This window comes from Dendropsophus ebraccatus, chromosome 6 (assembly GCF_027789765.1).
Source record: "Dendropsophus ebraccatus isolate aDenEbr1 chromosome 6, aDenEbr1.pat, whole genome shotgun sequence".
Taxonomy (NCBI): domain Eukaryota; kingdom Metazoa; phylum Chordata; class Amphibia; order Anura; family Hylidae; genus Dendropsophus; species Dendropsophus ebraccatus.
In genome coordinates this window covers 130,780,443-130,793,214 of record NC_091459.1, presented here as the reverse complement: position 1 = coordinate 130,793,214, position 12,772 = coordinate 130,780,443, and the positions used below count along the sequence as shown (strand labels likewise).

The 12,772-nt window shown below is 41.3% G+C and overlaps 1 protein-coding gene across 5 annotated transcripts in view; it reads right to left on the bottom strand.

Annotated features, from left to right (window-relative positions):
• The window catches only part of LOC138796073 (ephrin type-A receptor 3-like), a 195,604-nt gene that overhangs the window by 82,773 nt on the left and 100,059 nt on the right, over positions 1 to 12,772 (bottom strand). For all 5 annotated transcript variants that reach the window (XR_011363709.1, XM_069975978.1, XM_069975974.1 and 2 more), the window contains 4 exons: positions 9,370 to 9,705; positions 6,185 to 6,297; positions 5,940 to 6,102; positions 545 to 653 (listed from right to left, as the gene is read on the bottom strand). Coding sequence is in view for 4 of the 5 variants with exons in the window: in XM_069975978.1 (XP_069832079.1) it covers positions 545 to 653; positions 5,940 to 6,102; positions 6,185 to 6,297; positions 9,370 to 9,705 (721 nt within the window). In the remaining variant the exon portion in view is untranslated. The remainder of the gene's footprint in view (positions 1 to 544; positions 654 to 5,939; positions 6,103 to 6,184; positions 6,298 to 9,369; positions 9,706 to 12,772) is intronic.

Here is a 12,772-nt window from a genome sequence, read left to right as displayed (position 1 = left end):
GCCACTCTTGCTGGACAGAGCTGTCTATTTGGTAATAGGTTTTTTGACCTAATACATGATATCTACCGTATGAATTAATATATCCAGTATTTTTCTGAGGTGTGGGGTAAAAATAATGTCCCTGCAACTTTTTTTTTTTTTGTTAATGACTCTAGAATTTGTCCGGTAAGAGTCAATATTAACCACTAGAGCTGAATGAGCAGGAAAGGCAATGATAGAAACCAGAGCAAAGATCTTCCTGAAAAAGAAGCAGCAATCATTACAGTGTGCACAGTAATCAATAGCGTAATCAGTAAAAATAGGGAACGGCTGCAAGGTTACCTTGACTCAGATGCTGCAGGAGACAAACAAGAGAGAACCGTAGCCGCAGTACAAATATACTGTATATATCAAAGAGATGATGAGGATCGCTCAGGGACATAAATAGTCTGAGGGCCCCAATAGACAGGATGCATTTTATGATTTCATGTTGTGAATAAAGTGATGTCATAGGTTGCATTTCAAAAGTTTTTGTATTTTTTTGCAGAAACCAATACTTTCTTACCTCCCACTGACAAAGAAACAGGTCACCAGGAAAATTAGCAGGATGATCCCGCCAGCCACGGATATTGCCAAAATGGTAATCTGGTTAGGATCGGTGATGGCAATCATATCTGAAACATAAAAAAATCCAGCAACGGATTAGAATTATTTCTTGTAAATACCGTGAAATCTGTTTTATCTAACTTGTTGGTGCTAGTATTAGGCTATGTTCACACACCGTATATTTTCGTAAAACCACGGCTGTTGTACAATGGCTGTGATTTATACGGAAATATATGTCAGTTGCTGCCTAGGAATCCCGGCCGGAGCATATAGTATACGCTCCAGCCAGGATTTCTCGCCGAGCCGCAAACAACTGACATGTCAGTTTTCTGCGGCTGCTATTTATTGAATAGCGGCCACAGAAAACCATGTCAGTGCACACTGACATGGTTTTCTGCAGTGGGGAGTTCTGATGTGGGCGCACACAGATGCGCCCGCATCAGAACACTGTGGCCGAAAAGCTCATCCGGCTGGTTTCTTACACAGTGTGCACATGGCCCTAAAGTGTAAGTGTAAGTTTCCTAGCCCCTGCCCCCCCCCCCCCCCCCCCCCACACACACACACACACAGTTCTTATCTGTGCATTATCAGGCAAATCCGTCTTCATTACAGAGATGCCAGTGATGGTGATTGCTGAGTCCATTATAACCTATGGAGGGGGAAGGGTCGAGGGGGATGAGTGAGCAAGGAGAGCAGAGAAGCAGCCAAGTAGTTTGGAGGCTGGGCACAAAAACGCTGGATTCACAGGTCAGAAAGGTCAGTGCTGGTCTAGGCAAATTGGTGAGAGAAGATTGTAGGATGTTGTGCTGTGCAGGGCTGCCTTTTCTCCTCTCCGTGCTCACTTATCCCCCTCAACCCCTCCTGCCTCCATAGACCATAATGGACACAGATATCCTGCTTCTTCTGAAGTGTGTGGGGGGGGGGAGGGGGAGGAAAATTGCTTTTTGAAGACAAAAAGAAACTCTTTTGCTTACTAAAACCTACTACAGAGTTTCTTAAAATAGCGTGTACTATTCATACTTATTGATTCCTGAAAAATTACATTTAAATGACAGTTACTCTTAGTCTTTATTAAATAGTCTTTATTAAAAATATTCTGTGTCTCTGTGTTAAAAGACTACAAATAAACTCTTAGTAGTCTGATCCTGCAGTCTTGCTCCAATCCATTTGTCCCCTGCATCATGTTAACCTACATTTAGTGGGATGGAAAAAGGCATGACTGTAGGATCAGACTACAAAGTGTAGTCTGTAACCATGGAGACCATCAAATATCTTTCATAAAGACTATTTGCATTGGTTAGTGGTATTATTATGATTATTTTATATAAGCAAGTTTTTAAAATTTAAGATCCCCCCCCCCCCACAAAAAAAAAGAAAATTGCAAGCAGGGCTCTAAGGTCTTCTATGAAACCTATCCTGCATAGGCTTAAAGGGGTACTCCAACAAAAATCTTTTTTTAGGAACTGTCCAAGCAGGAAATGTTTTCTATGGGGATTTGCTGCTGCTCTGGACAGCTCCTGACATGGACAGAGGTGGCAGCAGAGAGCACTGTGTCAGGCTGAAAAGAAATCACCATTTGTTGCAGGACATACAGCAGCTAATAAGTACTGGAAGACGAGATAGAAATAGAAGTAAATTACAAATCTATATAACTTTCTGAAACCAGTTGATTCGAAAGAAATACAGATAATCCATGTCTGGTCAAGCCTTAATTTAAGATTGCAGAAAGACTGAAAATCACGAAAAATTTAGACTCGCCCTTCACCTTGTTTGTTGGTTACAAAATATAAAAAACATCATAAATATGATGTGAAAATTTTCTGTAATGACTCCGCACTATATGATGTAATCCGGTGTATTCCTAATGACTGAGCACATTCTAGATGTAAATGCCATCCGCACATTAAATGACATAATGCCGAGGAGATTAGTGGATGTTTTCCAAAATATCCTTACGGGAATTCATTAATCTTGGTGGATAACGGCAAATCGGACTATATTTGGGATTAGATACCGGATGTCACAGGATTACATGGATCCTCTGGGAACATTAATTCCTATTTAGAAAAGGCCACTGGTGCATGAGTTGTTCTGGGAATGAGGGGCTTACATTGGTGATTATATCCATTGTGTATATAGTCGGATGGCTCCTACTAAAAATGGTAACCTCTGTGCTGCACCTGCTGTTTCCCATAATGCAATGCCCAAGATCTGCTTAATGTAAGTATCGGAAATGTTTCAGGGGCATAAGGTTCTTCTAGATGGCCCCATATGAGGGAAGCAAACGCATTTCAATAGCGCTGCTGGGCAGTATGAATGATCACTGTATCTGTAAATATATTGGTTGTCCTGGCCGGAAGAAGGGTGTAATCTCGAAACAACTGTTAAAGCAAGTTATGCTGTAATAACGTTTGGAAGACATCTGCGTGGTGAGTGCTCGACCGTTCTCTATATGTATAATTAAATATACTGGTGTAGGCCACACATCCCCTGCTTATACAGGGTTGGTGTGTTGGTGTTATCAATATATTTTAGTGTGGCACAAAAGATGCAATCAGCCCAGGATTGGGCATTTTCCTGCTACTGGTCGCTGGGACCCCCACCAATTTTGAGAATGTGGAAGCAATCACCCGATAATCAATAAAGCCATTCAGTACTTGGAGGGGTTCTGTGGCCCCATAGAGAATGAATGGTGTGAGCCATAACAGCCACACAGGTGTACTGAGTGCCTCATTCATTCCCAAAATCGGGAAGATCCCTGCGGTTGTATTCCCAGTAATCGGCTTGTTATTTCCCATCCTAGGGAACAGGGGATCACACGCTCAGATGGGAGTACCCTGTAAACTATTTCACATAGTGAGAAGAACATAGAGGAAAGCAAAACCAACGCGTTTCAAATGTTAACTCTATATACTCGTGGCTTCTCCATTCGCTATTGTTGGTTGAACTTCCTATGATGTTTAAAGGATATTTAAAGGATCTCTTTTGCTATATACTTTATGCCATAAGTAAGAACGGTTTATGTTCGAAATGCGTTGGTATATTCTATACATTTTTATACTTGTATTTGTGTATGTTTTAATCGCCAAAATAATGTCCAAGTTCTGTTCCTTTTCTACCCTTGATATGTTTTTTGTCTTTCTTGTAGGAAATTTCTTTAAATATAAGTGCTTGTTTACGCTAAAGCGCCACAGGAAGACAAAGTATCACAATGGCATTGCATGCATCCCATTCACTGCTTTCAAATGAAGCCCTGCCATCCTTCAAAGGTACGCCTTAAAATACTGCTGGTTTATTGTGCCTAATAGATTCATTTTTGTGTGTAAGATTTTTGCCTTGTTCGATTGTGTCTCTTATCCAAACTGTGAGTAATCTAGCAAATGAGAATCTATGGTGTGTGAATGTATGAACAAACATAAAATGATACTAAACACAAAGCAATGGCTTTATTAGTTTGATTACTCATTGCACAGTAATAGGACAATGGCTGCTAAATCGGGAAATGAGAAAAACGTTCTCTACGCAAATGGGCCTATAGTCTCGCTCTTATTCCTATTGATTCTCCGGTTCAGAACATTTACCGGTGAGCCAAATCCATAACATTTACAGCAGCAACAAGGTGGAGGAGAGCTGAAGAAATCTCTTCTATACACTACAGAATAAAACTCAACTTGACCCCATTTTCCCCGTTGGTATCAAACCAAAAATTTCAATTATATTCCAAAATTTTTTCCAAAAATGTTTTCAAAATTTTTTTGTCTCACAAGGATGGATCCATATAGTTCTTTAGGATGAATAGCCTTCCAGTTTAACTGTTGGGTTAATGCATTTCTAGACATTCGAGCAAATAATCAGGAGGCATCTGTCGAAATGAGACCTTTTTTAGCTGTCTGGCACTTTAGTTTATTACAATCTAACACCCTCTCAGATCTACTTATTATCTGGCACCTTCTAGTATTCTCACATTGTCTGACACCTTTAGGTACTGCGTCTCCTTCTGAAGTGAGATGCATAAGACCGATACTACAGCGTTACACAGGAATCTGGCGACAGGGTTAATGTCAGCGAAACTTGGTGAGACCTTGTAGAGTCTGCTGCCTGGTAGTGGGATTAGGAGATAGATAGGATAATGCATCCACTCAAAGTCATCGGCCAACAATATATGTCATTATTCAGTATTGATCCCATCTATTATACCCGCATAGGAGTCATACAGGTCGTACACCATAGTCAGAGCTCTTAGCCACAGCATTTAGTTCCAGGAGTCAGTGCGGGAAGCGTCGAAATTTTTTGAAATTGTTCCTTACGCTAAGAGCTTGGGGACCTCTTATGTATGCTGGTGTTGTGGTTACACAATATGATGTGTAACATACCTTAAAGGGTTTTTCAAGAACATTTTTTATTTAGGCCATCAATATCACTTCTTGGGGGCGCACGACCACCCAAGCAGACTTATCCTTTCAGTGGTGTATTGTCTCCTGGCTACAGTTCTGCCATGATTTTCAAAAAAAGAAACACAAATTTTTACCGCAATTTTGCACAAATCAGTGCAAAACTTCAACCAGGAGACAATTCAGTAACATTAAAGAACATACTGAAGGACCTTAATATGTGACTATGATGTCACCACAGGTCCTGTAGAGTCTGCACTTTAGAGGAGGAAGGCTACAGTTATGTGGAAAAGGGACAGGGAGGACAATCAGTAAAGACAGGGGTATAGGGTGACCAGTCTGGGGTGGGGGCAGGGGAATACAGGGTAAACCTTACAGGTACATGGTAAGTATTACAATATCTATCTCGTGCTATGAGTACCAGGACTCATAGCACGAGCGTGGGTGGTGAAAACAAGGCTTAGAAGCTTTTTCTATATGTTGGAAAAGCCAGTAGAACTCATAGGCTCATAGGGGGACATTTATGAAACCTACAGCCGGGGCATACGCCAGGGAGAAGGCGCAGATTCGCCCCTTCACGCTGACGTACACCTGCTGTATCCCCTGCTTGCCCGATGGGCGGGCAGAGGGGGCAAGTACGGCAAGGCGGGAGGCGTTGCCTCCTCTCACACCTCCTTTATCATGATTCATGCCTGCTCACAGATGTAAATCATGATTCAAATCTACACCTTGTAGACTTGTTATACCGGCGCAGGGTCGGGCGCCACTTAGTGAATCCAACTGGGGTAAAGGGGGTGGGGCCTAATTTAAGACTTCAAGGGAAGATGGCATTACAGGTCTTTTCTATGAATGGGTGTGGAAACACAGGCTTTCCCTAGTGTGTGGACAAGGGAACCAAGACGGGCATTGTCCATGAATTCTTAAAGTGGACAAAAAAACTCACATAAAAAACCTACTACTTACCTTCTGTACTTGTTTCCAGTTCTATTTCTCCCCCATAAATGCCTTGTCCACCAACCGTGTGAGCTCGGACTCTGAACACGTATGTGGTTCCCGGTTTGAGGCCGTCCACGGTCATAAAGGAGGACTTTGTTTTCAGTATGGTATAATTCTGCTCCTTCTGATTCTGCCGGGAATAGACAGCAAATACTAATCAGTTTATATTGATATTTCCAGCGTGACGATGAACATATGCTTGGAGCACTGACCTTCTCGTAGTAGATGACTTCATATTCCACCACTGCATCCTTAGTCTTCTCTGGTCCTTGAAAAGCCAATGTGATGCTGTCTTTGCTCTTTCGTTCCTTCAAGATTACATTTACTGAGGAAGAAATTACAAGACGGAGCGTCATTAAGCTTAGAAAGGTTAACGATGGCTCCTTTATATTTATTGCTTTTATGTTTTCCTGTTTTTGAGGAATGTAAGGCTATGTTCACACCACATTTGTTGAGTACATACAGTAGACTAGATGCTGTGACCTACAAGCTAAAGAAGTCCATAGCCTTACATGGACCAGTGTATGCAAAAAGAGTATGCTTTACATAATAATATTATTATTATATTAATTATATTTATTTCTATAGCGCCAACAGATTCAGCAGAGAAACCAAGTGTAAAGTACGTTTCGACTTGCAATGGGTCTTTGTCACATATGTGACACATATGACATACTTGACAAGGACTCATTGCGTGTCAAAACATCGAAAGACTTGAAGGTTGTTCTATTTGGATGCTGTTGGATTTCTTATTTCCATAGTCTTCAGATGTGTCAAAAGTTACCAATCGCACCAAGTTTCACTCCTGATGCCAAGATGCAGTCGGGGTAGTGCGTTTTACTCCTAAACTGTCAATCAAATCTAACTTGTTTGGTCAATTAGAGTCAACAACAAACTAGTCAGATGGCCCTGGTGGCCGGGGAGAGGAGCACACTGCCTTGCACTTCTCTCTGCCTGTGTTACAGAATTGCATTAGGTCTCAGCGTTAAGGCCCAATGCAACTAGTAACCTTTGACATCTCTGAGGAGGTGTCAGTTACTGGAGATGTCAGTAATGCATTGAGCATGATCAGCATTAGGACAATACTTTGTTGGTAATGCTGTTTAGGACTCATGACAATTAGGGATTCACCTGAACCCAAACACTCGGCAGTTGGATTCCCTAGGACTGCATCCAGCTTGTCCAGCCACCAGTAGTCAAATGCCGAGCATTCCAATGAACCCAAACATTCAATAAGTTCACTCATCATTGTTAGGGACCCAAACTAACCTGTGTACTGCACAGGGGTTACAAAAGTTTACTTGTATGTCGGTAATAGGCTATGTTTACATTGGTAATATGGTTTCCATTATAAGGGTGGGTTCATACTGAGGAATTTTTGCGGATAATGTCCGCGGAATTCCGCAGTATGTCCGCGCGCCTTTTCGCCAGCTCCATAGACACCATTCTATGGGCCACCGTATTCCGCTATCCGCCGAAAGAAGTGACATGTCACTTCTTTCGGCGGATAGCGGAATATGCCGGCCCATAGAATGGTGTCTATGGAGCCATTGGAAAGGCACGCGGCCGTGCGCGGACATACTGCGGAATTCCGATGAGTTTATCCGCGAGAATTCCTCAGTATGAACCCACCCTAACAAACAATGTGATGGCCATTTAACAGATACCAATGATTTGACTCATTGACATATGATGTTGGGTTCTGTCATGGTGCTCTGGACTCTGAATGAGGTGTGAACACAGGATTAGATAGTTTCTGATGTGCCAATAAATTCCCAACATGTTGCTTTTCATTTCACATGAATGTAGGGGCTCCAAAAAGAATTCCGTTTCCCCACATACCCACTAGATAAATAATGCGCGATTGAAAGGATCCACTTCAAAAGAAACAGGACGCTAATAAAGAACGCTAGTAAAAAAAACCTTGTGTGGGTGCCCTCCAAATGTATCATTGTCCATATGGGACCTGGTATTTTCATAGTGGTTCTCCTTTCATTTTTTTTATTTTTTATTTATTTTATATTAAATTTTATAAATTTTATATTAAATGTTATATTTTTTTATTACAATGAGAGTCAATACACACTACAAGCAATTCTATACAGTTTGATGTGTCAGGGCTATTCATTGGCTGTATTCATTTAAAGATTTTCCCGTCTTTTTCCCCAAAAGAGGAGACCGAATCTACATATGAAAGGAGCTTAATAAAGAGAGAAGGGGATGAATAGGAAAATCAGATATTATAGTGTGAATTAACACATATCATTAAATGTAATTACAACACTGAAATCCTCTGTTTTCCGAAAACAAATATAAAAATAAACAATAATGAGAAAGCGTAGACGATATAAAAACTGTAATTCTTTTTATACAGAGAAAATTGTTTAACAGGAAAAATTAAGTTTATTCAAGAGAAAAGTGTACGTGCTCATGTGTTTCAGTTTTATATATTAAAACCGTAGCTTGTAAACGGTTTATAATTGCTGGTAAGACAATCAAAGACATGATGTAAGTGGTTGCTGTAAGCAATGGGAATCTGATTCCAAGCGTTCGGACTCGGAAGGTTCGGACCATCCCTAATCAAAATGCATCTTTTTTTAGCGTATACAAAAATGTTGACCACATTTTTCTTTAAGCTTAAAAAGGGATGCGTTTTGGTCCTCTTTTCTAATAGTGAAAGTCAATGGAAAAAAACGCATCAAAATGGACGCACACAAATGCATCCATTTTTACATCCGTTTTTGCATAAACCGGAAGAAAAACATGGATTGCAAAAAGACAGTGAACCCAACCTAATACTGTTGAAGGTCATGTATGAATGCTGTCATATCAACATTGCAATCCATAGCAATCAATTGTATATTTTTTCCAGTTTTTTTTTTTTATAAATTCAAGGAGATATTTAGAAGTTTTTTACTGCTGGTTCTTAGCAGTGGAGGTCCAAAACCTGCCACCCCAAAGATCAGCTGTTTGCCAGAGCGGGAAGTAAACAGCTCCATACATTGTTTAGTGGCCATGCTGGGTTACTGCAGCTCAGCTCTCAATCACTTCTGTGCTGAGCTGCAGTAACTTATCATGGCCACTGCACAATCTATGGAGCTGTCCGCTTCCAACTCTGTATATTGTATATGCAGGCGCTGCAGCTAATCATTGGGGGACCAGGTGTCAGACCTAAACCCATCAGATATTGATGGCCTATCCTGAGCAAAACTCCTGGAAGGAAAAAAAAAATTATGTTCAATTAATAAAATCTGGTAAAACCCATAATCTTTGAACATCCGTAAAGCCTACCAATTACATTGTTAAGTGCACATTTCCCATTTGGCTTGACGTTTTACCATAACACCAATACATGGAATTAAAACCATCTCGATCCATAGAGTAACAGGTTTCTTACCTACTTGACTTGTAGTAACATTGACAGAAATAAACTGCTTAGGTCCAGAGCTCAGCTCGGAGACTCCATTCAAAGCCTCGATATCGAACGTATAGTTGGTATAAGGCAGAAGGTCGGTGATGAGGACGCGAGGATGGGACAAACCAAACTGTCTCGGTATATAATGGATGCCGCTTCCACATGGGTTACACTTCTGCCCTTCCAGTTGGCACCTTCTGCAGTGAATGTTATACGTGACATCCTTTCGGCCTCCTGAATCCTCTGGGGGGCTCCACTCCATAATGACGGCGGTCTCATTGACGGTCAACATCGGATTGTGAGGAGCAGATGGTGGACCTTGAGATGGAGAAGATAAAGTGACATTTAATAAGGGGCCGTGAATCGGAGGGAAGGCACACCTGTCCAAGACACCACCCGTGACACCAGAGAAGATAACCTTTAAGAGACAGGCACGATTTATCATAAAAAGGGCTTTTAGAGGGACACTATTAATCATCCCCTGATAGAAACATAGATTTTATGACAGATTCTGCCGGAAAGCTCAACCTCTGTCCCATTCATCCCAGTGTTTGAAACATCTCCAGCAATTCATCTTCCTGTCACAAAACTGATCTAAGAGTTCCGATATCAGAGGCCTCATAACAAGCAAGTCTATCAGGTTTCTGACAAAGGACAGTCCCTGGTACAAGCGCTCTGGAGCCAAGCCAAGCGAGAGAGAGAGCGCACCGAGCGTAATCTGAACGGTTGCCAATGGGTTATTCTCCAAAATGCCAGAAATGATTCATTTTACAATGAGCTTGTAAACAAAGTCTGGAAAAGGGCGAAGGAACGTACGGAAAAGACGGAGAATTATTAACGAACAAAACAAAACCTGCCTCTAATTGATCGATGCGTCGGCAGCAAAGTGTCGCCTTAATATAACAACGTTCGGAAGATGCATCATTGTCAAGGAACGTTAATAGGAATTTATCAATTCTTTTTTATTCAATTCTGTATTGCGTACTTGTAAAAGTTTTTGCAAAACTTTTTTTTCTGGCTTCTGTCCATTTGATGGTCTCCTATCTCTTTGTACATAGTGTCCTTGTAATGTCCCTTGTTATATTTCAGATCAATTGTATTCAATCCAAGGAGCTAGAGAAGAAACTAAGCTCCGTAAGGTGATCAAGATGGAGGAGGATACTATCAACCTACAGAGGGATCTGGGGAAGCGCAAGGATTGGGCAGAGAATTGGCAAATATCTAATTTACAGTGGACTGAATAGTAAAACACTGGGTAAATCTGACACTGAAAAGGTCTTGAGGGGTATTTATGGACAGAAAACTCAATGTTACAGCACCCATACACCTTCGAAAACTGTTGGCTGAGCGATTGTTCGGCTGACTGTTATGTTTCCCGTCTTCCTCATACCTATTGGCCATCATTCATGTGTTCCCTATAGGGAAGAGTAAGCTTTAGTCTCACTTAATTTGCTTATCTGTCCAAAACCAAAGGGTCTGGGCAGTGAAAATCCATCACACTAACCCATAAGCCCAAATTACATGGCCCAATGTTTAGTGTAAGTGCTTGCTTGCACGGCTCAATAATCATGCAACAAGAGCTGCACGGACATTGTCTAGCCCATGCTACTTACAGCAGTCGCCGCTGGCCCCTCTGGCACGCCTCTGAAGTGACGAGCCACTCAGCCAATCACTGACTGAGACAGGACAGCCTAATGGCCAGTGATTGGCTGAGTGGCCTGTCACTGCAGAGGCGTGTCAGAGGGGCCTGCAGTGGCTGCGGTGAATGGAGAAAGAAAGAAGATGCGGAAGTGTGGAGAGGTAAGTATAGCATTATTATTTTCTACTTATTCTCAATACCCGACCTATTACATGGAGCAATAATATGCAATCATATGCTGATGATTTTTAAATTTGATGAAAGAAAATGATCAACCAATGATCGTCTCCTCGGCTGATCATTATCTTTATTACACGGGATGACATGTGCCAGAATCGCTCCATGTAATAGGACCCTTTAGCAACCAGTGTCAGTCGGATCCTGCCAAGGCTAATAACATCATGGGATGCATCGAAAAAAGAACAAGGTACCTAGTCAAACAAGATTTGGAATATTATGTCCAATTGTGAGATCTGTATATAACAAGGATATGGCCGAGCCAGTGCAGGGTGGCACAGTCAAGGAAGGTGTACGAGGGTTTGTCCGTGATCACAGATGAGGATTCTGTGGTCGCCTGTGACCACCTCATTAGCATATGAATTAAACTACAATGTACACAAAAACGTGTGTGAAAATGTACTCTCATCTTCTCCGCCCCATGGGCATTAGAGACATATCAGCAGGTTAGATGTGGCCAACCTGCACAGTTTCCCTTTAAGCTACGGACCTGCAAAATTGGTGTCCCTGAGCCGACATCATTTGCAGCAGAGCAGGCCTTCAGGGTGCAGCAAATGTCCCTTTAACTGCATGCACTCCTAAGGAGCACATGCAGTTAAATGTTAAAGGTTATAATTACACTTGACAGGTTTGTGGTCAGTCGGGGAAAGGAGGGAATATATGACATAAATTTAAAAAAAAAAATGACAATGCTGTTGTCAAGAACTGCTGCAGTTGCGGGGGTTAAATGCTGAAAAGGACAGCACTATTGGCAATTAAGTGCGTCACTGCAAAAGTGTGATAATCGCCCATATATTGCTTAAAAAAAAAAATCTTACATTTTTACACTGCAATTTTACAAAATTCGCATCTTCCCCCCTCGCGCACAATTTCACACTATAGGAATCATTAACACGGAAAGGAGCGGAGGAAGGCAATAAGTTGTAGCGGAAATGATACAGAAGCTCGCCCCCTTACATGCACTATATTTATACAGTGTTAGGATGTCACTCCACCGGCATGGCTGACAATGGCACAGTTCACGCAGAAAACACTCTCTATATTCTCTAGACCTAGAAAACTGTCAGCCGAAAGAAAAGCTCTGCGGCTCGGTACATGGTACATTGGTTTTATCAATAGTGAAATGTGGCAGGATAATATTATGGGATGTGGTGTTATTTTACTTTGCACCGTTTTAGCTCAATAGGGGTATATTATAGTTATCTGTCTTGTATGACTCCTTTGTATGTTGTCTATAGCCTGCCATGAGCCCATACTCTGCTTGTATAGAAGCATAAAGCAACACCACATGGAATACCAACAGGCCAATAATACCAACATGTATTTTGCTTCAAAAAGTACACTGAAACTCCTGGAATCCAAAGACTAACTGTGCAATTATTTGATAATTTATTGAACTGCCTATACTGTTTGAGTTGATTTATATATTATTACCGCCTGTACTTTCACTATAGTACATGTATTACCATGTAAGTTTTAGAAAACACATATTATGTAAAGTTGCACTTG